The sequence below is a fragment of the Puma concolor genome, chromosome B1 (genome assembly GCF_028749965.1).
Source record: "Puma concolor isolate L17-30 chromosome B1, mPumCon1.1.hap2, whole genome shotgun sequence".
Classification (NCBI taxonomy): Eukaryota; Metazoa; Chordata; class Mammalia; order Carnivora; family Felidae; genus Puma; species Puma concolor.
Window position 1 is genome coordinate 59466190 of NC_141670.1, and position 23204 is coordinate 59489393.

A 23204-nucleotide genomic window follows, 5' to 3' on the forward strand; every position below is an offset into this window, starting at 1 on the left:
GATTGCTTTTGCCCTTTGGCATGTTTTGAGGTTTCATACAAAATTTTAGGATTGTTCTAATTCTGTGAAAAATGCTGTTGGTATTTTGATAGGGATTGCATTAAATCTGTAGATTGTTTTGGGTAGTATGTACATTTTAACAATTTTTGTTCTTCCAGTCCTTGAACATGGAATATCTTTCCATTTTTTTGTGTCTTCAAGTTTTTGTCATCAGTGCTTTGTAATTATCAGAGTATAGGTCTTTCACCCTCTTGGTTAAGTTTATTCCTAGGTACTTTATTGTTTTGGGTGCATTTGTAAATGGAATCGTTTTCTTAAGTTCTCTTTCTGCTATTTCATTATCAGTGTATATAAATGCAATGGATTTCTCTACATTGATTTTGTATCCCATGACCTTCTTGAATTCATGTATTAGTTCTAGTAGTTTTTTGGTGGTCTTTTAGGTTTTCTATGTATAGGATCCTGCTATCTACAAATAGTGAGTTTTATTTTTTCCTTACCAGTTTGGATGCCTTTTATTCCTTTATCTTGTGTGATTGCTGTAGCTAGGACTTCCAGTACTATGTTGAATAAAAGTGGTGAGAGTAGACATCCTTGTCTTCTTCTTGACCTTGGGGGAAAAGCTCTATTTTTCACCACTGAGTATTATATTAGCTGTGGGTCTTTCATATATGGCCTTTATTACGTTGCAGTATGTTCCCTCTAGACCTGCTTTGTTGAGGGTTTTATCATAAATTGATGATGTACTTTGTGAAATGCTTTTTCTGCACCTATTGAAATAATCGTATGGTTTTTATACTTTGTTGATATATCACATTACTTGATTTGCAAATGTCAAACCACTCTTGCATCCTAGGGATAATTTCCACTTGATCATGGTGAATAATTTTTCAGTGTATTGTTGGATTCAGTTTGCTAATATTTGTTGAGGACTTTTGTATCTTTGTTCATCAGATATAGTGGCCTGTAGTTTTCTCTTTTTGTAGTGTCTTTTTTTTTTTTTTAATTTTTTTAACGTTTATTTATTTTTGAGACAGAGCATGAACGGGGAGGGTCAGAGAGAGGGAGACACAGAATCCGAAGCAGGCTCCAGGCTCTGAGCTGTCAGCACAGAGCCTGACGCGGGGCTTGAACTCACAAACCGCAAGATCATGACCTGAGCCGAAGTCGGACGCTTAACTGACTGAGCCACCCAGGCGCCCCATGGTGTCTTTTTTTTTTTTTTTTTTTAAACGTTTTATTATTTATTTTTGAGACAGAGAGAGACAGAGCATGAACAGGGGAGGGGCAGAGAGAGAGGGAGTCACAGAATCTGAAACAGGCTCCAGGCTCTGAGCTGTCAGCACAGAGCCCGACGCGGGGCTCGAACCCACGGACTGTGAGATCATGACCTGATCCGAAGTCGGACGCCCAACCGACCAAGCCACCCAGGCGCCCCTCTTTTTTTTTTTTAAAGAGGTTTGTTTTTGAGAGAGTGAGCAGGGGAGGTGCGGAGAGAGGGGGGGCCAGAGGATCTGAAGCAGGCTTCACCCTGACGTCAGAAAGCCCAATGCAGGGCTCGAACCCCCAAAGCATGGGGTCATGGCCTAAGCTCAACCAGTTGAGCCATGCAGGTGCCTCTGTAGTGTCTTTATCTGGTTTTGGTGTCAGGGTAATGCTGGCCTCATAGAATGAATCTGGGTTTTCCTTCCTCTTCTCTTTTTGGAATAGTTTGGAAGCATAGGTATTCCCTCTTCCTTAAATGTTTGGTAGAATTCACCTGTGAAGCTGTCTGGTCCTGGACTTTTGTTTGCTGGGAGGTTTTTTTTTTTTTTTTTTAATTGCTGATTCAATTTCATTACTGGTAATTGGTCTGTTCAAACTTTCTGTCTCTTCCTGATTCAGTTTTGGGAGGTTATATGGTTTTAGGAATTTTTCTGTTTCTTCTGGATTGTCCATATGTTGGCATGTAATTTTTCATAATATTCTTTTACAATCCTTTGTATTTCTGTGGTGTTGGTTGTTAATTTCTCTTCTTTCATTTCTGATTTTGCCTACTTGAGCCCTCTTTTTTCGATGAGTCTGGCTAAAGGTTTATCAATTTTGTTGGTACTTTCAAAATACCAACATCTGGTTTCATTAGTCTGTTCTGTTTTTTTTTTTTTTAGTTTCTATTTCATTTATTTCTGCTCTAATCTTTATTATTTCTTTCATTCTACTGTATTTAGGTTTTGATCCTTTTTTTTCTAGCTCCTTTGGGTGTAGGGTGAGGTTGCTTATTTGAGATTATTTTTGCTTTTTGATGTAGGTCTGTATTGGTTTGAACTTCCCTCTTAGAGCAGTTTTTTGCTGCATCCCAGAGATATTGGACCATTGTGTACTAAATTTCATTTGTCTTTATGTATTTTTTGATTTCCTCTTTGATTTCTTGGTTAACCCATTCGTTGTTTAGTAGCTTGTTATTTAATCTTCATGTAGTTGTGTTCTTGCCGGATATTTTCTTTGTGGTTGATTTCTCGTTTCTTAGGTTTGTAGTCAGAATATATGAATCGTATGATTTTGATTTTTCTGAATTTGTTGAGACATGTTTTGTGGCCTAATATGTGATCTTTTCTGGAGTGTGTTCTATGGGCACTTGAACGTGTATTCTGCTGTTTGGATGGGATATTTTGAATATATCTATTAGATCCATCTGGTCCAGTGTGTCATTCAAAGCCACTGTTTCCATTTTTATTTTCTCTTTGGATGATCTGTCCATTGATTTAAGTGCAGTGTTAAAGTCCCCTACTATTTTTATATTACTATTGATTACTTCCTTTATGTTTTATATTTTATAGCTGCTTTCTGTATTTGGTTGCTTTCATGTTGAGTGCATAAATATTTACAATTGTTATGTTTTCTTGTTGGATTATTTCCTTTATGATTATGTAGTGTCCTTCTTTGTCTCTTGTTATACTCTTTGTTTTAAAAATCTAGTTTGTCTGATTAGAAGTATTGCTACCCCAGCTTTCTGTTCAGTTCCATTTGCATGATAAATGCTTTCCATTCTTTCACTTTCAATCTGCTTGTGCATTTAGGTCTTATATGAGTCTCTTGTAGGCACCATATAGATGGTTCTTACTTTTTTATCCATTCCATGACTCTGTGTTTTTGATTGGAGTGTTTAGCCCATTTACATTCAGAATAATTATTGATAGGTATATAATTATTGCCATCTTGTTACTTGTTTTATGATAGTTTTTGTAGTTCTTCTGTGTTTCTTGCTTCTGTTGCTCTCTTCTCTCATGGTTTGTTGGCTTTCTTAGTAATATACTTGGATTCCTTTCTCTTTATATTTTGCTTATCTGCTACTGGTTTTTGATTTGTGGTTACTATTATGTTTGTATATAAAATCCTGTTCATATAGCAGTCTATATTAACTTGATGGCTGCTTCAGTTTGAACACATTCTTTACTCTCCCTCTCCCCCACGTTTTAGGTATATGGTGTCATATTTTACATCCTTTTATTTTGTGAAACCTTTCACTGATTTTTACACATATATTTATTTTGCTGCTTTTTTGTGTCCATTTTTCTTACTCATAGTTAAGGTCTTTTCTTTCTACTCAGAGAGTCCCCTCTAACATTTTTTGTAGAGCTGGTTTAGTGGTTAAGACTTTCTTTAATTTTTGTTTGTCTCAGAAACTCTTCACCTGTCCTTCTATTCTGATGATAGCCTTACTGCATGGAGTATTCTTGGCTGCGGGTATTTTTCTTTCAGCACTTTGAATATATTATGCCACTCCCTTTGGCCTGCAAAGTTTCTGTTGAAAAAATGCACTGATAGCCTTATGAGGTTTCTTATGTACTTAAGTATCTTCTCTTGCTGTTTTTAAAATTCTCTTCTTATCACTACTTTTTGCCATTTTAATTACTGTCTGTCTTGGTGTGGACCTTTTTTTTTTTAATGTTTATTTATTTTTGAGAGAGAGGGAGAGAGCGCAAGCATCAGCAAGAGAAGGGCAGGAAGAGAGGGAAACAGAATCCAAAGCAGGCTCCAGGCTCCGAGCTGTCAGCACAGAGCCTGTTGTGGAGCTCGAACTCACAAACTGCGAGATCATGACCTGAGCTGAAGTCAGATGCTTAACTGACTGAGCCACCCAGGCACCCCTTGGTGTGGACCTTCTTACATTGACTTTGTTGGGGGCTGTGTCTCCTGGATGTGGATTTCTGTTTCCTTTCCCAGATTAGGGAAGTTTGCAGCTATTTTATCTTCAAATACATTTTCTGACTCCTTTTCTCTCTCTTCTGGAATCACTATGATATGAATTATTAATTATCCTTGATGGTGTCACTGAGTTCCCAAGTCTATTTAAAAAAAATTTTTTTTATGTTTATTTATTTTTGAGAGAGAGTGTGAGCAGGGGGAGGGGCAGAGAGAGACAGAGTTAAGAATCTGAACTGGGCTTCAGGCTCTGAGCTGTTGGCACAGAGCCTGACTGTGGGGTTTGAACCCACAAGCCATGAGATCATTACCTGAGCTGAAGTTGGATGCTTAACCAGCTGAGCCACCCAGGTGCCCTGAAGTCAATTTTTTATTATTTTTCCTCTCTCCCCTTCGGCTTGATTGCTCTCCATTCCTCTGTCCTCCTGGTTGCTGATCCATTCCTCTGCTTCCTTTAGTCTACTATTTATTATATCGAGTACATTTTTTATTTCAGTTATAGAGTCCTTAATCTCTGATTCATTCTTTTTTTATGTTTTTTATCTCGATGTTAGGAGTCTCACTGAGGTCCACTGTTTTCTCAAGTCCAGTGAATAATATCCTTATGGTTATTATTTACTTGTTAATTTATATTTTAGAGAGCATGCATGTGCAAGTTGGGGAGAGGGGCATTGAGAGAGAGAGAATCTTAAGCACACTGTACGCTCTGTGTGGAGCCTGATGCAGGGCTCGATCCTACAACCCTGAGATCATGACCTGATCTGAAATCAAGAGTCAGATGCTCAACCAATTGGGCCACCCAGGCGCCCCCATCCTTATGATCATTACTTTAAATTCTCTGTTAGGTATATTACTTATTTCCATGCCTCTTAGTTCTCTTGCTATGATTTTCATCCTGTTCTTTCATTTGAGACATATTCCTCTGTCTCCTCATATGTTCTAATTCTGTGTCTATTTCTTTTTTAGGAAAGTCAGCTGCATTTTTGGCTCTTGAAAGTAGTGGCTTTATGAAAAAGAGGTCTTATAGTGCCCTGTAATTCAATGTCCCCTGTTCTCCAGAACATGGCACTTCAGGGGTGTCTCCTATGTGTGATATATATGCTCTGCTATTGTGGCTGAGTGGCATTTACCTTTAATTCAGTTGTCTGCAGTGGCTCTCTTTGCCTCTCATAGGCAGGGTTTGGACTCTGTGTTGTTGGTGGGCTGGTCTGGGGCTGTCTTGGGCTTGGGTTGAGTCAGACCAGGCAGTTACTAGCAATGCAGTAACACCAAAATGCAAGGCGCTGTCCCTTTGTTTTCTCCTGAGAAGCTTTCATTGGTGGGCAGGGCCTATAGTCAGACCAGGTGTCTGCTCCCAGCCCACTGCTGGGGTGCAGTCGGACTGGCTGTCTGCCCCTCAAGCATGAGTCACTTTGGAGGGATGCTAGTCCCTTTTGGGGCTCCTTTCAGCCTGCCAGTCTTATGGTATCTCTTTGGATGGGCTCTCCCAGAGGCATATTGAAAGGTAAAGGTCCACAGGAGAATGTGGGTGCAGGGTGCAGGGTGTTAGCAAGGTGTGCATGGGTCTGCTGTTGGAGGATGACTGGTATAATGCCTGGCTGGAGAGGATATGCCTGTGGAATGTGGGGCAGGTTGCACCATTAGCAGGCTAGGTGGAGAGTATTGGCACTATACTGGTTTCTTATAAGTATCCATGTGCCTACACTGCTGGACAGGGCAGTATTGTGGTGCCTGCCAATTCTTCTGCTCCTGGAGAAGTCTCCCAACATCCTGCTTGCACAACTCTGAGATTAATAAACCACTCTTCTTTATGCCCCAGACATTTTTCAAAGTGCTGCATCTGTTTTGCATCTCTGCTGGGCTATTTGTTGTGGTCTCTGTTTAAGGGTGGTGACAGTATCCTATTGCTGTTTTGCTTTCCTAGAGCCCAGCATGCTGATTTTTAATGTTCCGGTGTTAAGCCCCACTGATTGTTAGATTGTGTGAAATTATGCCCCTATTGTTTTCAACGCCAAATGTTATGGGGGATTCATCTTCCCCGTGAGGGTTCCCTGTGCCTGGTGTAAGGGTCTGTTTCTTCCCCCTCTCCAAACCATGGGTGTCCTCCCACCACTCCACACATTAGTCAGTCCCACAGGTCCTTTTAGCTCCTGACCATGTCTTCACCTTCCTATGTGGCCTCTTCCTTACATTTAGCTGTGGAGAGTCTGTCCTGCCAGTCTTCCAGTGATTTTCTGTATTATTTACATTGATGTGGCTGTTACCTACTTCTATCCATGGGAAGAGGTGAGGCCAGGATTTCTTAGAAGTCCCCATGAATTATGCAGATTCTTTTTTTTTATTTTATTTTTTTAAAATTTATTTATTTTTGAGACAGAGCATGAACGGGGGAGGGTCAGGGAGAGAGGGAAACACAGAATCTGAAACAGGCTCCAGGCTCTGAGCAGTCAGCACAGAGCCCAATGCGGGGCTCGAACTCATGGACCGCGAGATCGTGACCTGAGCTAAAGTCGGACGCTTAACCGACTGAGCCACCCAGGCGCCCCTACAGATTTTTAATTAGCTCAGTCATATAGATTCCCAATCCATGGCACGTTAAAAACGGTTTATCAAAAGGAGGTATGGTAACAAGAACACTACCACAAGGTGCAAGATGCAAGTACTGATGGAAATAAGGCTATAAGCACAGAAGAGTAAAAGAAATGAAAACTGTTCTTTGAGTTGCAGTAGTCTCACTAGTAAGTAGTAGCTTAGTAAATGTTACAAGTGATATCAGCTACTCTCTAATCTGGGCAGAATAAGCATAGTGATACTCTTACATAAGACTAAAGATGGAGGGAAGGATGAGAAGTGTTCTTCTAGTCCTGTCTAGACTAGATGTAGGTAGAGTCACAGAAATCTCTTTTCCTGTGGACTGAGTCATAAAGGGGAATAAGATAATGCCCTATTTTCATATTCACACATTATATACAATTTTTAAAAAGAGCAATAAAATCAAAGAAAGCTCCAAGAGTGTACAATCTTACTCACTGTTGAGTCCTCAGAATTCATTGCAACATCTGATATTTAGTAAGTAATTGATTAAGTGGATGAAACAAAGCTGAAAAGTAACGGTCAATTAGAAACTAAGTTATAATCCATCTTTGACAAATTGGTAGAAAAACATGTTTTTATAGATGTTTAAGAAAATATATCTATTAAATGAAAGCAAGTATGTTTGCCTGCATTTTGTCTGTGTTCCAGAGATGTTTAGACCAACGTGGATACTGCTGTTCAGTAAGATGCTGTATTCGTAGTAGAAAATCTTTAATGGTGGAGCTGCCTGTTAACCCAGATTATTATACAATCTGTATAACCGGATTTTGCACTCCAGTTCTTTTGAAGATGGTTCTGGTTTTTAGTAGAACATTATTAATTGCTGCATTTTAGTAAACCCTTGAGTACCTTTAGCTATACTTTTGACATACATTTTAAAAAATGAAATGTAATGTTTATATTTTGTAGAAAATGGTTCTCTCTACATAGTGATGGATTACTGTGAAGGAGGCGATCTGTTTAAACGAATTAATGCTCAGAAAGGCATTTTGTTTCAAGAGGATCAGGTGAGTTAGCATGTAGGAGATTGACTCTTACTCCTGATTATTGAGAAGCAATTCGAAGTTTATTTATATGTGTATTTATTTGTAAGTACAAATGCTTAATTGTAATTATTAGGACAGTTTTGTATCAAAATTCTAATATTTCAGTCACATTTCTGTTCTAGTTTCTATTAGTTCCCTGTCTGTTCTAATTAGTTTCTATTAGTTCCCCATCTCATTTCTTGTCTATAATATTATTATTATATTTGTAATATATTTATATCCTTTGCGTGTGTGTGTATAAATGCATATATTTATGTATATAACTTAATTATTCATTATGACTATTTTATATTCTGTCAATTTGGCTTACTGCTACCAGACCATATTTTCCTACAATGTGGCTTTCCTAAGTAATTGTAGCTCTGGAGGCCTTGCATTGGCAACTACATTCAATCTAATATCTGTTTTGACCTCAGACATCTCTAAAATATGACCCTGTCCTACCTGAGCAGTCTTTTTTTTTTTTCCTAATGTTTATTCATTTTTGAGAGACAAAGCGTAAGTGGGTAAGGAGCAGAGAGAGAGGGAGACACAGAATCGGAAGCAGGCTCCAGGTTCTGAGCTGTCAGCACAGAGCGCGACGTGGGGCTCGAATCCACAAACTGTGAGATCATGACCTGAGGGGAAATCAGACGCTTAACTGACTGAGCCATGCAGGCACCCCATCTTATTTTTTTTTCTAGTATTCTCTAATATGCACCCCTTCTCATTTAACAAATATTTATTGATCATTTATTCCCTGTTTGGCACTATTTGTGTTAAGGACACGTTTATATATCTCATTTTTCCTGTGTATTTATTATTTCTTTTATTTTGGTAATACTTTCTTGCCAACTCTCTATTATTAATATTCTACCTTTTTTTTTATTACCGTTCAGCTCAAGTCCCAGCCTTTCCTTTGATTTTCCATAAGCACTCTAATCTGTGATCTTTTCCTTCTCTAAATTTCTATTGCAGTTCTCATTATCACCCATTCTTAATTTTTATTATGTGCTTTTACAAAAGGAAATGGGGAGAGCCTTGTGCTAGGAATGTTATATTTTTTGTCTCTTTTAAACTTTATAATCCCCCATGAATTGTGTAGTTTATTTACTAGATAAGAAATCTAACACGTTAAGTAGCTTGTCCCAAATTGTATAGTTAGTGTTTGAACTTACTAGTATCTAACTCCAGAGTTTATTAAATATTTGTTTACAGGCTTAAATTGTAAAATTATTAAAAGGTTCAGAAATGGAAATAATTCTTTGCCCACTGTTCCATCCCTGAAGATTACTACGTTTTTAGGTGTCTTTTTCCAAATTTTCTTTTTCATACTTGCACATGTACATATATACATCAAGACACAGATATTCAGACATGGAATATTATACATTGCATACTCTATCTTGCTTTTGTCATTTAACAATTACCTTGAGTACCCAACTTATAAACTTATAAATAGAACAAACTGCTGGTTGCCAGCAGTGGCAGCAGTGGCAAGGGGAGGGATGTTTGGCAAGATGGGTAAAAAGCAGTGGGTGATAGGGGCTTCCAGTTGTAGAATGAATAAGTTACTGCAATAAAAGGCACAACATGAGGAATAGAGTCAGTGATATTGTAATGGCAATGTATGGAGATAGATGATAGCTACGTTTGTAAACATACAAACTTATCAAATCACTATGTTGTACACCTGAAGCTAATGCAACAGTGTGTATCAACTATACTCAAATTAAAAAAATATTTAGAAAGCAAGGGAAATGTTATTTATAATACAAGGGAAAAAATACAGGCTGTGTTAAAAAATTATCTTGATTATTGTCACATGTTTGTCCATGTTGATCAATTGTATTTGTTTTAATAGCTACATTATATCCCATTCCAGCAAAGCCTATGCTTTTTTGTTTCTTTAGGCAGCTATTTCAGTATCTGTAATGAATGTCTGTCTGTATTTTTTCAAAGTGGATATCATGGTCTTATATTTTTAATTTTTTAATTTTAATTTTTTAAAATTTATTTATTGTTTAATTTACGTCCACATTAGTTAGCATATAGTGCAACAATGATTTCAGGAGTAGATTCCTTAAGCCCCTTATCCATTTAGCCCATCTCTCCCTCCCACAAGCCCTCCAGCAACCCTCTGTTCTGTATATTTAAGAGTCTCTTATGTTTTGTCCCCCTCCATGTTTCTGTATTATTTTTACTTCCCTTCCCTTATGTTCATCTGTTTAGTATCTTAAATTCCTCATATGACTGAAGTCATTTATTTGTCTTTCTTTGCCTTCACTTAGCCCCTAGTTCCATCCTAGTACCCTCTAGTTCCATCCACGTAGTTGCAAGTGGCAAGATTCCATTCTTTTTTTTTTTTTTATATATGAAATTTATTGTCAAATTGGTTTCCATACAACACCCAGTGCTCATCCCAAAAGGTGCCCTCCTCAATACCCATCACCCACCCTCTCCTCCCTCCCACCCCCCATCAACCCTTAGTTTGTTCTCAGTTCTCAACAGTCTCTTATGCTTTGGCTCTCTCCCACTCTAACCTATTTTTTTTTTTTTTCCTTCCCCTCCCCCATGGGTTCCTGTTAAGTTTCTCAGGATCCACATAAGAGTGAAACCATATGGTATCTGTCTTTCTCTGTATGGCTTATTTCACTTAGCATCACACTCTCCAGTTCCATCCACGTTGCTACAAAAGGCCATATTTCATTTTTCCTCATTGCCACGTAGTATTCCATTGTGTATATAAACCACAATTTCTTTAAGATTCCATTCTTTTTGATTGCTGTGTAATACTCCATTGTGTGTGTGTGTGTGTGTGTGTGTGTGTGTGTGTGTGTGTACACCACATAATCTTTATCCATTCATCTGTCGATGGACATTTGGGCTCTTTCCATACTTGGGCTATTGTTGATAGCGCTGCTATAAACATTGGGGTGCATGTGCCCCTTTGAAACAGCACACCTGTATCCCTTGGGTTAATACCTAGTAGTGTAGTTTCTGAGTCGTAGGGTGGTTCTATTTTTAGTTTTTTGAAGAGCCTCCATACTGTTTTCCAGAGTGACTGCACCAGTTTGCATTCTCACCAGCAGTGCAAAAGAGATCCTCTTTCTCTGCATCCTCACCAACATCTGTTGTTGCCTGAGTTGTTAATGTTAGCCATTCTGACAGGTGTAAGGTGGGATCTCATTGTGGTTTTGATTAGTATTTCCCTGATGATGAATGATGCTGAGCATTTTTTCATGCATCTGTTGGCCATCTAGATGTCTTCTTTAGAGAAGTGTCTATTCATATCCTTTGCCCATATCTACACTGAATTATTTGTTTTTTGGGTATTGAGTTTCATAAGTTCTTTTACATTTTGGGTACTAACCCATTATCTCATATGTCATTTGCAGATATCTTCTCCCATTCTGTTGGTTGCCTTTTAGTTTTGCTGACTGTTTCCTTCACTATGCAGAAGCTTTTTATTTTGATGAGGTCCCAGTGGTTCATTTTTGCTTCTGTTTCCCTTGCCTCCGGATATGTGTTGAGTAAGATGTTGCTGCGGCCAAGATCAAAGAAGTTTTTGCCTGCTTTCTCGTCGAGAATTTTGATGGCTTCCTATCTTACATTTAGGTCTTTCATCCATTTTGAGTGTCTTTTTGTGTATGGTGTGAGGAAGTGGTCCAGGTTCATTCTTCTGCATGTTGCTGTCCAGTTTTCCCAGCACCATTTGCTGAAGAGACTGTCCTTATTCCATTGGATATTCTTTCCTGCTTTGTCAAAGATTAGTTGGCCATATGTTTGTGGGTCCATTTCTGGGTCCTGTATTCTGTTCCATTGATCCGAGTGTCTGTTCTTGTGCCAGTACCATACTGTCTTGATGATTACAGTTTTGTAATATGTCTTGAAGTCTGGGATTGTGATGCCTCCTGCTTTGGTTTTCTTTTTCAAGATTGCTTTGGCTATTCAGGGTCTTTTCCGGTTCCATACAAATTTAGGATTGTTTGTTCTGGCTCTGTGAAAAATGCTAGTGTTACTTTGATAGGGATTGCATTGAATTAATAGATTGCTTTGGTTAGTGTCGACATTTTAACAATATTCTTCCAATCTAGGAGCATGGAATGTTTTTCCATTTTTGTGTGTGTGTGTCTTTTTCAGTTTCTTTCATTAGCTTTCTGTAGTTTTCAGTGTATAGATTTTTCACCTCTTTGGTTATGTTTATTCCTAGGTATTTTATGGTTTTTGGTGCAATTGTAAATGGGATTGATTTCTTGATTTCTCTTTCTGTTTTTTCATTATTGGTGTATAAGAATGCAACTAATTTCTTTGAATTGATTTTATATCCTGCGACTTTGCTGAATTCATGGATCAGTTCTAACAGATTTTTGGTAGAATATTTGGGGTTTTCCATATAGAGTATCATTTCATCTGCAAAGAGTGAAAGTTTGACTTCCTCCTGGCCGATTTGGATGCCTTTAATTCCTTTGTGTTGTCTGATTGCTGAGGCTAAGGCTTCCAATACCATGTTGAATAACAGTGGTGAGAGTGGACATCCCTGTCATGTTCCTGACCTTGGGGGGTAAGCTCTCAGTTTTTCCCCATTGAGGATGATATTAGTAGTGGGTCTTTCATACATGGCTTTTATGATCTTGAGGTATGATCCTTCTATCCCTACTTTCTTGAGGGTTTTTATCAAGAAAGGATGCTGTATTTTGTCAAATGCTTTCTCTGCACGTTGTCTTGTGTTTTTAAATGCGTACCTGTTGTGTGATACCTCATTTAGTTCTGTTTTTCCCCTAGTACTGTTTCTGATCCATTTGTTTTGCTATCTGTGCATTTGTTGCTTCTACCTGCTATGTAATGCTCCATGGTATTCGCTCAACTCTACACGTATTTTTACTGCATCATGCACCCTTAATTAATGTAGTCGGAATAATTTCACATTAGAATTATTTCTTCAACAAGGTTGTAATTTACTGTAAAACAGAGATCACAGTTTTCACTAATGTCCTCTCAGGGTACTTAGGAAAGCTGTGTCTATAAATTGGCACAACTAATCATTTGTTTGATAATACTATGTAGATGGGGACTTATTGTTTGTTGGCAGTAACTTGAAAATATGATCAGATGAGATCTTGGGTTGTATTTTATTTAAGTACTATTAAATAAGGTAATGTCCTGTTTCTTACTTTACTTATCTCCTGTTTCCACAGTTAAGTGTACTAAATAGGGCACAGAACTTGGAGTAAGAAAACTTGGGTTTCAGTCATTGTTCTACTTACCAGCTTGGTAATTGTTATGTTAACAAATGACTTAACTGTTTTGAGTTTATTTCCTCATTCATTAATAGGGATGTTCATTCCACATAGCCAACTTCACTGTTGTGGTGAAGTCAAATAGTAATGTATGTTAATGTATAGAGTGCTATTTTTTTTTTATTAGAATTGTACCTAATACATTCCATTGCTTGTGCTCATTTTTATTCATTTGTCTTTACTGAACTTTAAAATGCTTGCTATTATGTTTTGTAACATTCTATAAAATACATTGATAGTCTGTGGATTTGGTTCTGGACTTGGATAAATGTTCTTAGTACATAATGATGTATGTGTGTGTACTATATATTATGCATCTTGTCATCCTAGAAATTATTATGGAGGTCTACTCTATGTATTTTTGTCCATCTCTGAAATTATTACATAATAAACAATAAGAATTTTGCAAGTCTTTTTTTTTTAATTAATAGCATTTTTCTACCCTTCAGAATGATGTTTTGTTAGCACAAATAAGAACATTATATATTTTAGCCTGTTTGAAATGGGAATTAGTTAAACAGAAACATCTTACTCCTACTACATCCTGCCACGCCCTGGGCCTTGAAGCATAAAAACATAGGGGCCAGAGTCCATGTTTTGTTTTAGACTGCAGGGTGGCTTGAGTCTGAGATGGTTTTGTTCATTTCTAGATTGGAAGTAGGAAGAGAAAGGCCTGTCTAACAAAATGATTTAGACTGGAAGTCTGATTAATTAATTATAGTAACCAATACTAGAATAAAATTTTCTATAGGGATATTTAATAAGGGCTTGATGAATATTTTCCTTAAGTGTAAATCTGGATAGCAAAGTCATTGGCAAATGTCTAGAACTTTCCCATTTTCTGAAATATTTGTTTAATAATAATTTCCTATACAAATTTAACCCAGGAAAGGCTGAGCTTCTTTTTGATTTGGCAAGTCTTACCATGCTGCTCTTACAACAATGTTGAGCTAATTAATATATTGATAGTGTATTTACTAATAGTAGTGTATGCACCTGAAAAATAATATATGGTTACCTATTTAATCAAAGGACAAAATATTTTAAAGTAAATATAGATAGGGAGGATTCTGGGAAGATGGTGGAGTAGGAAGCAGGAGGAATCTCTCTCCCCACCTACACAACAATTACAGTGGCAGAATCTATCCTGTGAAACTATTTTGGATCTCTGGAGTCTATTGTAGGCATGCAACCTCTAGGTGAAAGCTTAAATAATAAATTTTGTTTATTTTCAGTTAATTTTAGGTCTTAGCTAGGTAACAGTGGCTGCCACCCATTTCGCACCTCCCAGCACTCAGGCATTCAGCCCTGCATACTTTCCAGAAGCAGTGTGAATACACCTTGTGGGAACCAGGGTGAGCAAAAGGTCCATGTCCTCCAAATGTCAGGGATCTGTGCTCTGATTATTTATTATTATTATCATTATTATTTTATTTTAATGAGAGAGAGAGAGAGAGAGAGAGACTGCACAAGCGGGGAAAGAGGCGGAGGGAGACAGAGAATCTTAAGCAGGTTCCATACTCAGTGCATAGCCTGACGTGGGGTTCAGTCCCATGACCCTGGATCATGACCACAGCCTAAATCAAAAGTTGGACACTCAGCTGACTGAGCTACCCAGGCACCTCTGTTCTCTGATTGTTATTTGCAATTTCTGATCTTGGAGGTGCAGACAAGGAGGTGGACAGCCATTGTTGTACCTCCCCCCTGATTGAAAGCCCCACTCTTTCATGCTGAGGTGACTTCCATAGTATTTAAAGGGCTGGTGTCCCCACCCCCTTTTTCCCATCTTCATTTCTCTTTTTTCCCCTTTAAGGAAACATGGAAGTACTTAATTCTTTTCAATGGCTGTGTATCTAGTACAGTGATATCACAATATATTTAAATGTGTATTTAGGTGTTTATATTTTTTTGCTTTGATGAACATTGCTGGGATAAACATCCTTTTACACATCCTTTTGTATTTGTGATACTGTATCTGTAGGACAAATTTGAAATTCCAATTGCTCTTTCAAATGGTATGTGAATTTAAAATTTTTACATACTTTTCCAAATGACTATAATTAACTTTCTCACAAACAAGGTATGCAAAGACTTATTTCCTCACATTCTGGCCAACCTTGTGTGTTATTTTATTTTTCTCAAGTTACAAAAGTGTCTTGTTTTATTTAGTATTATTATTAAAAAAATTTTTATTAGTATTTTGTGTGTACATTTATTGGCTTATTTTTTCCCCATCATTTGCTTTTCTAGTCTTTTCTCCACTTCTTATTTTGACTGCCAGTATTTTTCTTAGTGATTTGGATGAACTTTTGCATATTACAGAATTAGCAGTCTATCAATTATGTTGCAAGTATTTTCTTAAATAATTATTATACTCGATTATATATTTTGCCCTGCAGATGTTTTAAGTTTTATATAGTGAACATGGTCAGTCTTTATTCTTGTAACTTATGGGTTTTAAGTCAGTTTTGAAAGTCCTTCAGTCAAAGATTATAGAAAATCAACCTCTATTTTCTTTTACCATCTTATAGTTTAATTTTTGCCTGTTTAAAAAAGCCATCTACTTGGAATTCTTTTGGTGTTAGGAACGAGATAGAAATTAAGCCCTTGTACTTTTAAGTAGCCAACTTCAGAGAGTATGTTTATATATGGTGAATGTGGAAAGAGATAAAACTCAGCTATGTCTTTCAAATTTCTAGCCTGATATTTTTCCCCTCGTGATTTTTATTTATGGAGAAAAAAGATGTATTTAAATATTAAGTCATTTACCCTCATAGTATTTTCATTTTTCACTCTTTTCTGGAAGTTTCTTTCTATATTCTGATTTATAAGAGATGCTTCAGTAGCAGTCTCTTACATTTTAAAGTCAGTGTGGACCCTTGCACATAATATATCAGCTTGAATATCTACTTAATGTTAGTGACATTAATTACAGTAAAGTTAAAAATTGTAGACTAAATTTCTTTTTTTAAGGACTTAGTTCCCTTCAACCCCAGATATTCCTGAATGCTTTTTTTTGGTTAAGAAAAGAATACTGTGAGATGTAAATTTTAAAAGAAATGACAAATCTGATTTTCCCTCTTAGATTTTGGATTGGTTTGTGCAGATATGTTTGGCCTTGAAACATGTACATGATCGAAAAATTCTTCATCGAGACATAAAGTCGCAGGTATGATTATTCTGTCACTAATAACTTCTAAATGGATATGGACTTGGAGCCAGTGTTGTCATAGGCTAAAATTTTTGAAACTGATCCAGTCTGCATCGGATTATCGGTTCTCTCTTCACTGTTCTCCCTTCACTATAATACTAGATATCCTCCTTATATGCCTTCTGTTTTATAGCTCCTGCCTCCTTCCTATATCCTCCTTCTGGGTTTACTCTCATAATGATGGGAAAAAAACCAAAAAATAAATATGTGGAAGGTATATTTTGGGGGGATATTTTATGCCTGAAGATGACTTTTTTCCATTCTCTTACTTTAATGATAATTTGGATATAAAGTTCTAGGCTGGAAATTTGTTTTCCTAAAGAACTTTGAAGATATTGCTCATTTATCTCTTGGCCTCTAGTGTTGCTATTTAGGAATTTAGTCAGTGGTTTCTTACCCTGTTTTTTCTCTTTGGATGACTGTACGATATTCTGTATGTCCCCATTGTTCTGAAATTTCATAGGGTTGTGCATTAGTGAAATTGTTTTTATTATGTTGTGTAGTTGAGAATGTATATTCACCTAGAAATGTTCTGCAAAATGTTTAGCAGAATTTTTTCAGATATTATTTCTCTATCATTACCTTCATGGTCTTCTGAATTATGTTTCTAGACCTATGTTGTAGCTTCTTAATCTAGCCCTTCCAAGTACCTTATTTGTTCTTTCACATTTTATTTCTTTGTCTCTCAGTTGCCTTCTAGGTGAATTTCTCAGCCTACTTTCAAGTTACCCAAATCCTTTTTTAATTTTGTCTAAACTGATACATATCTATTTACTTTTTATAATGACTATTTTTTTTTTCTCCAAGATTTCTAAATGGTTTTTCATATACCTCTGTTCTTAATCTGATTGGTTTTTATTTCATAATGTCTTGTTCTTTTTAAACGGATTTCTTTCATTTATCTGTTTGCAATTTTCTTTCTTTTTGTTTTTTAAAGATTTTATTTTTAAGTAATCTCTATACCCAACATGGGGCTCAAACTTACAACCCTAAGATCAAGAGTCACGTGCCCTAATGACTGAGCCATCCAGGCACCCCTCTCTTAGCTAAACATACTTATTTTAAAGTTTTTGTCACTTTTATAGAATTAATTCTGTCTGGAGTGAATTCTTGTTCTGATTATTTTATTGGCTTTTTTTTTTGGAAACTCTTTGTGAGAGATGTTTTGTCCCCATAGCTCACTCATCTGTGCATAGAGTTTCTTTCATGGATGCCCCACTGGGCTTTCTCAGTCCTCAGACTAGGTAGATCAGAGGGTATTTGTCTCCTGGTGTCAAGGCCATGTGTTTGTCTTACCTTCTTACACCTGTAGCCTCTCATATAGCCTGATTGCCTCCGGATGTGTAGTAGGAAGAGAAGGATCTGTGATGGGAGCTTCATACCTCATCCTTCCTGTCCCCCAACTCTCTGCCACCTAATCCCAATTTCACCCCATTTTACTCCATCCCCCTCATCCCTGCTTTGTGTCATCTTTGACTGTGAACATGTGTCTGAGTCAAGTCTCCTAAATGATGTGGAGTTTAATTTATGTGCCACAAACTCCTGCCTTTACGGTTTGATAGAGCATTGGGGTTATATATTTATGGGGTTAGCTATTACCCAAATTAATTGGGTAAATTATTGGAAAATTTTAAGATTCTTTTGTTATATTTAGGCTAATTGGATTTTTTAGGCATTTTTTTTTTTTTAGTGGGGGAGTCTGGGTTCATTTATTTGAAGTTATATTGAGATATATTTCAAATACCTTAATATTCACCCACTGGAAATGTATTGTTCAGTGATTTTTAGTATATTCACAGAGTTTTTGAAACCATTACCATTCTCTAATTCTAGAACATTTTTTTATAACTTCAAAAAGAAACCCTATACCATTAGCAATCACTTTCCATTCCCTCTCTACCTAGACTCTGGAAACCACTAATTTACTTTCTTTCTCAATGGATTTGCCTGTTTCTGGACATTTTATATAAATGGAATCATAGTATGTGACTTTGTGTATTGTAAGTGGGTTGTCTTTTGTTGCTAATGAATTGTAAGAGTTCTTTATTCTGGATACATGATTTGCAAATATTTTCTCCAGTTGTGTGGGTTGTCTGTTCATTTTTGATATAGTGTTCTTTGAACAAAAGTTTTTAATTTTGGTGAAGTCCACTTTATATTCTCTTCTTTGCTTGTGCTTTTGGTGTTATATTTAAGAAACCATTGCCCAACCCAATAACACAAAGACATACTCCCATTATATTCCTCTAGCAGTCGTATAGTTTCAGTTCTTATATTTAGGAATCCATTTTGAGTCAATTTTTGTGTATGGTGTAAGGACCTACATTCATTCTTTTGTATGTGGATATCCAGTTATTCCAGCTTTTTAAAAAACGTTTGTTTATGGGGCGCCTGGTTGGTGGCTCAGTTGGTTGTGTCCGACTTCGGCTCAGATCATGATCTCACGGTTCATGAGTTCAAGCCCTGCGTTGGGCTTTGTGCTGACAGCTCAGAGCCTGGAGCCTGTTTCGGATTCTGTGTGTGTCTCTCTCTCCTTCAAAAATAAACACTAAAAAAATTCAAAAAAATGTTTATTTTTGAGAGAGCGAGCATGTGCGCGCAGGGGAGGGGCAGAGAGAGGGAGATAGAGGATCTGAGTGGGCTTCCATGCTGATAGCAGAGAGCCCATTGTGGGGCTCAAACTCACAAACCATGAGATCATGACGTCAGCTGAATTTGGATGCTTAACCGACTGAGCCACCCAGGCACCTCCCAGCTTTTTTTAAACTAGATTTGTTTTTGTGAAAAGAGTTGTCAGGACTGGACTGTAACAATATTTCTGGCTTTTTATATCTCTTAAACAGAACATATTTTTAACCAAAGATGGGACAATACAACTTGGAGATTTTGGAATCGCTAGAGTACTTAATAGGTAACATACTAATTTTAAACTTTGTTTTGATAAAATGTCCATGGTGGTGTATATGTTTTCATTTATAATATATTTTAGTATCTTAAGCTTCTCCAATAATTCTTTTTTTGTCGTAGTACTGTGGAACTGGCTCGAACTTGCATAGGGACCCCATACTACTTGTCACCTGAAATCTGTGAAAACAAACCTTACAATAATAAAAGGTATTTAAAATGATATTCATTACATGATATATTCCCTTTAAATCTTTCTCTTGTGCTGTATTTACTGACCTCAGGATATTATTGCAAAATCATTAATGCTTATAAAAATATATATGTAAGTATATATGTATATACATACACACACACACGCGTACACCCATTTTTTTACTATACAATGAGGGGGGATTGCAAATAAGTTATTTCACTGTCTTTCTAAAGGAACTATAGAAAGTGTCACCTTATTGTTTAAGTTATAATTGGAAATAGAGTATTTACTTTGGTCTTTGTAATAGCACTTCCTATTGAAATATCTAATAGTTAATATTTATTGAACAAATTATATGCCCGGCACTGGTTTGAATGCTTTCTATGTATTGACTCCTTTACTCTTCACAATAATCTAGTGAGTTGTAAGCATTAATTATTCCTCCTTTTCCTTGTAAGGAAGCCAAATGCAGAGAGAGAGGGAAAGCAACTTGCAAGTCCCAGGCATCTGGCTCCCAAGCCCAAATCCCTAATCATTGAGTTGTACTATGGCTAACAGATTGTAGAAGATGTGACTGGGATGAAGAATTCTGCTGCTGAATTCTATTTACCATTTATTTTCTTTCTAACTGAAATATACTAGCCAAGAAATATTGGTCTTAAATTTGAAAGCAGGCGTACTTGGGTGGCTCAGTCACTTAAGTCACTGACTTTGGCTCAGGACATGATTTCGTGGTTCATGAGTTTGAGCCTGGGTTTGGGCTCTGCACTGACAGAAATAGCATTAAAATCTAAAATTACTTAAGCTCAGGGCATGGCTCAGTTGGTTAAGCATCCAACTTCTGATTTTGGCTCAGGTCACGATGTCACAGTTCGTGAGTTCAGGTCCTGCTTTGAGTTCCATGCTTGTTTGTGTGCATGCATGCTCTTTCTCTCTCAAAATAATAAGTAAATAAACTAAAAAAAACTTTGAAAGCACTCACAGAAGTTAAAAGGAAGAAAGCGATAGCTCCTTTTTTTGAGTGGGAAGGAAGCTATGTTTGAAACCTGAGCACTTGAGACTGAGAACATTAATGTATTTTTTAAATGAATTTAAATTACAATAATCAGTCTAGTTCATGGAAAGTATTATTTAGTGTATATTCTTTTTTTTTTATTTTTTTATTTAAAAAAAAATTTTTTTTTTCAACGTTTATTTATTTTTGGGACAGAGAGAGACAGAGCATGAACGGGGGAGGGGCAGAGAGGGAGACACAGAATCGGAAACAGGCTCCAGGCTCTGAGCCATCAGCCCAGAGCCTGACGCGGGGCTCGAACTCACGGACCGCGAGATCGTGACCTGGCTGAAGTCGGACGCTTAACCGACTGCGCCACCCAGGCGCCCCTTTTTAGTGTATATTCTTAATGATACTAGCATTTTCTTTGAGCTAAAGTAATTTTTTTAAGTTTATGTATTTATTTTGAGAGAGAGGGAGTGAGGGAGGGGCAGAGAGTAGGGGAGAGAGAGAATCCCAAGCAGGCTCCTCTGCTCTCAGCATGGAGCCCAAAGCAGGGCTTGAACTCATGAACTGTGACATCATGACCTGAGCCAAAATGAGAAGCTGGATACTTAACCAGCTGACCCACGCATGTGCCCTGAACTGAAGTGATTTTAGACTTTAATGCTATTTCTGTATCTTATGAATAAGTCAACTGTGAAAAATATCAGTCTTTATCTTTAAATTAGGAATGTATTTAATCCTTTGGTGAATTAAAAAAAATTTTTTTTTAAACACTTTATTTATTTTTGAGAGACAGAGTGTGAGCATGGGAATGGGAGAGAGAGAGACAGAGACACAGAATCTGAAGCAGGCTCCAGGCTCTGAGCACAGAGCACTGTCAGCACAGAGCCCAACACTGGGCTTGAACCCACCAACCATGAGATCATGACCCAAGCTGAAGTCAGAGGCTTAACCGACTGAGCCACCCGGGCGCCCTGAGAATTTTTTATTTTATTTATTTTTGAGACAGAGAGAGGCAGAGCATGAACAGGGGAGGGGCAGAGAGAGAGGGAGACACAGAATCTGAAGTAGGCTCCAGGTTCTGAGCTGTTAGCACAGAGCGTGCCGCGGGGGCTTGAACTCATGGAGTGTGAGATCATGACCTGAGCTGAAGTCGGATGCTTAACCGACTGAGCCACCCAGGCGCCTGAGAATTTTTTATTTTAATGTTTATTTTTATTTTTGAGAGAGAGAGAGTGACCGAGTGTGAGCAGGGGAGGGGCAAGAGGGAGAATCTGAAGCAGGCTTCAGACTCCCAGCTGCAGCACAGAGCCCGACGCAGGCTCCAACTCAGGGAACCGTGAGATCATGACTTGAGCTGAAGTTGGACACTTAACCGACTAAGCCACCCAGGCACCCCTGAGTATTTTCTATAAAACTAATTTTGTGGGGAAAATAGTTTAAAAATGTCATGGATGAGCATTGTCAGTATACTTTAAAATTCATATTTTTCTAAGTATGTTTTAAAGCATTTTTAAAATAGGATCATTAGTGTAATGGTTTTGATTATACATGTTACATGTACTAACATGTACAAGTTACTAAATGGCTTAATTACTATTCACACTTTTTTGCTAGTTGATTTTGAAACTAAATAAATTTTGGGGGTTACAGATTTATATTTGTAGCTTTTTGTGAGTTTAGTTAAAGGTAACTTCGGGATTTCAGTATTGGGTTTTCTTTTTTTCCAATAAGTTCAGCTTTCAGGAGTAGTGGTTTTTGTTTTTATTGACTACTAAGGGCAACTGTTGCTCTGAACTATGAGATTTTTATTTTTTCTTTTTAAAAATGGAAGGTAGCATTTATTTAATTATAAAAATATGTATAAAAGAGAGGAAGAAACTATAAAGGAGACATTATAACTAAGTCCTTAAGTTAAGATTAAATAAATATATTTACCTTATATAATATTTCAGTTGGCTGTCCTATGTTTCAGATAAATTTGAGTAAATTAATATTTTCTTGTTCATCATGAAAATAGTATTTTGCTTTTATAAGATATAGATTTTTAATTTTATTATTTTTAAAAGATGTTTATTTTGAGAAAGAGCACACACGTGCATCTGGAGGTAGGGCAGGAGAGAGGGAGAAAGAGAATCCCGAGTAGGTCCTGTATTGTCAGCGTTATCCTGATGTGGGGTGGGGCCCGATCCCATGAACCTCGAAATCATGACTTGGGATGAAATCAAGAGTCGGATGCCCAACTGAGCCTCCCAGGTGCCCCTTATATTTTTTTAAATCATGGTATTTCATAAATAATTGAATAAAATAACTAGAATATTCATGAAATTTACTGATTTTGTTCTTTTAAATATTACATTTCTTTAATAAAACTTTAAAATAATTGCTTGGGCAACTGCTTCTTCTAATCTGGGATAGCTACTTTTATCATTTGGATATGGTTGAAATTTTGAGTTTTAAAGGATATATTTTATGGAACATATATTTTTGGAAAGCATTTTCATTTTGCTTTTGTTTCCTTTAAATAAAAAAAAAAAATTAAACTCTGATACTTAGAGAAAATTTCTCATTTTTCCCTTTTCTAGTGACATTTGGGCTCTGGGGTGTGTCCTGTACGAAATGTGCACACTTAAACATGCAGTAAGTAGAAGTTTCTGAAATATTTTAAAAATTATGTCCTGACGTACCTATAATATTTCTATATTTTAAAAATCATATGCCATCTTTCAGGGGGCCCACTTGTACTGGAAATTCTTCTCTGTCAGTTTTTAAATTTCTCATCTTTCAAGTG

General features: G+C 36.9%; 1 protein-coding gene across 9 annotated transcripts in view; it reads left to right on the forward strand.

Annotated features, from left to right (window-relative positions):
* The window catches only part of NEK1 (NIMA related kinase 1), a 237355-nt gene that overhangs the window by 20568 nt on the left and 193583 nt on the right, over nt 1–23204 (forward strand). For all 9 annotated transcript variants that reach the window (XM_086703869.1, XM_086703870.1, XM_086703872.1 and 6 more), the window contains 5 exons: nt 7687–7784; nt 16188–16271; nt 19157–19224; nt 19341–19427; nt 22999–23053. In XM_086703869.1, coding sequence (XP_086559995.1) covers nt 7687–7784; nt 16188–16271; nt 19157–19224; nt 19341–19427; nt 22999–23053 — 392 coding nt within the window. The remainder of the gene's footprint in view (nt 1–7686; nt 7785–16187; nt 16272–19156; nt 19225–19340; nt 19428–22998; nt 23054–23204) is intronic.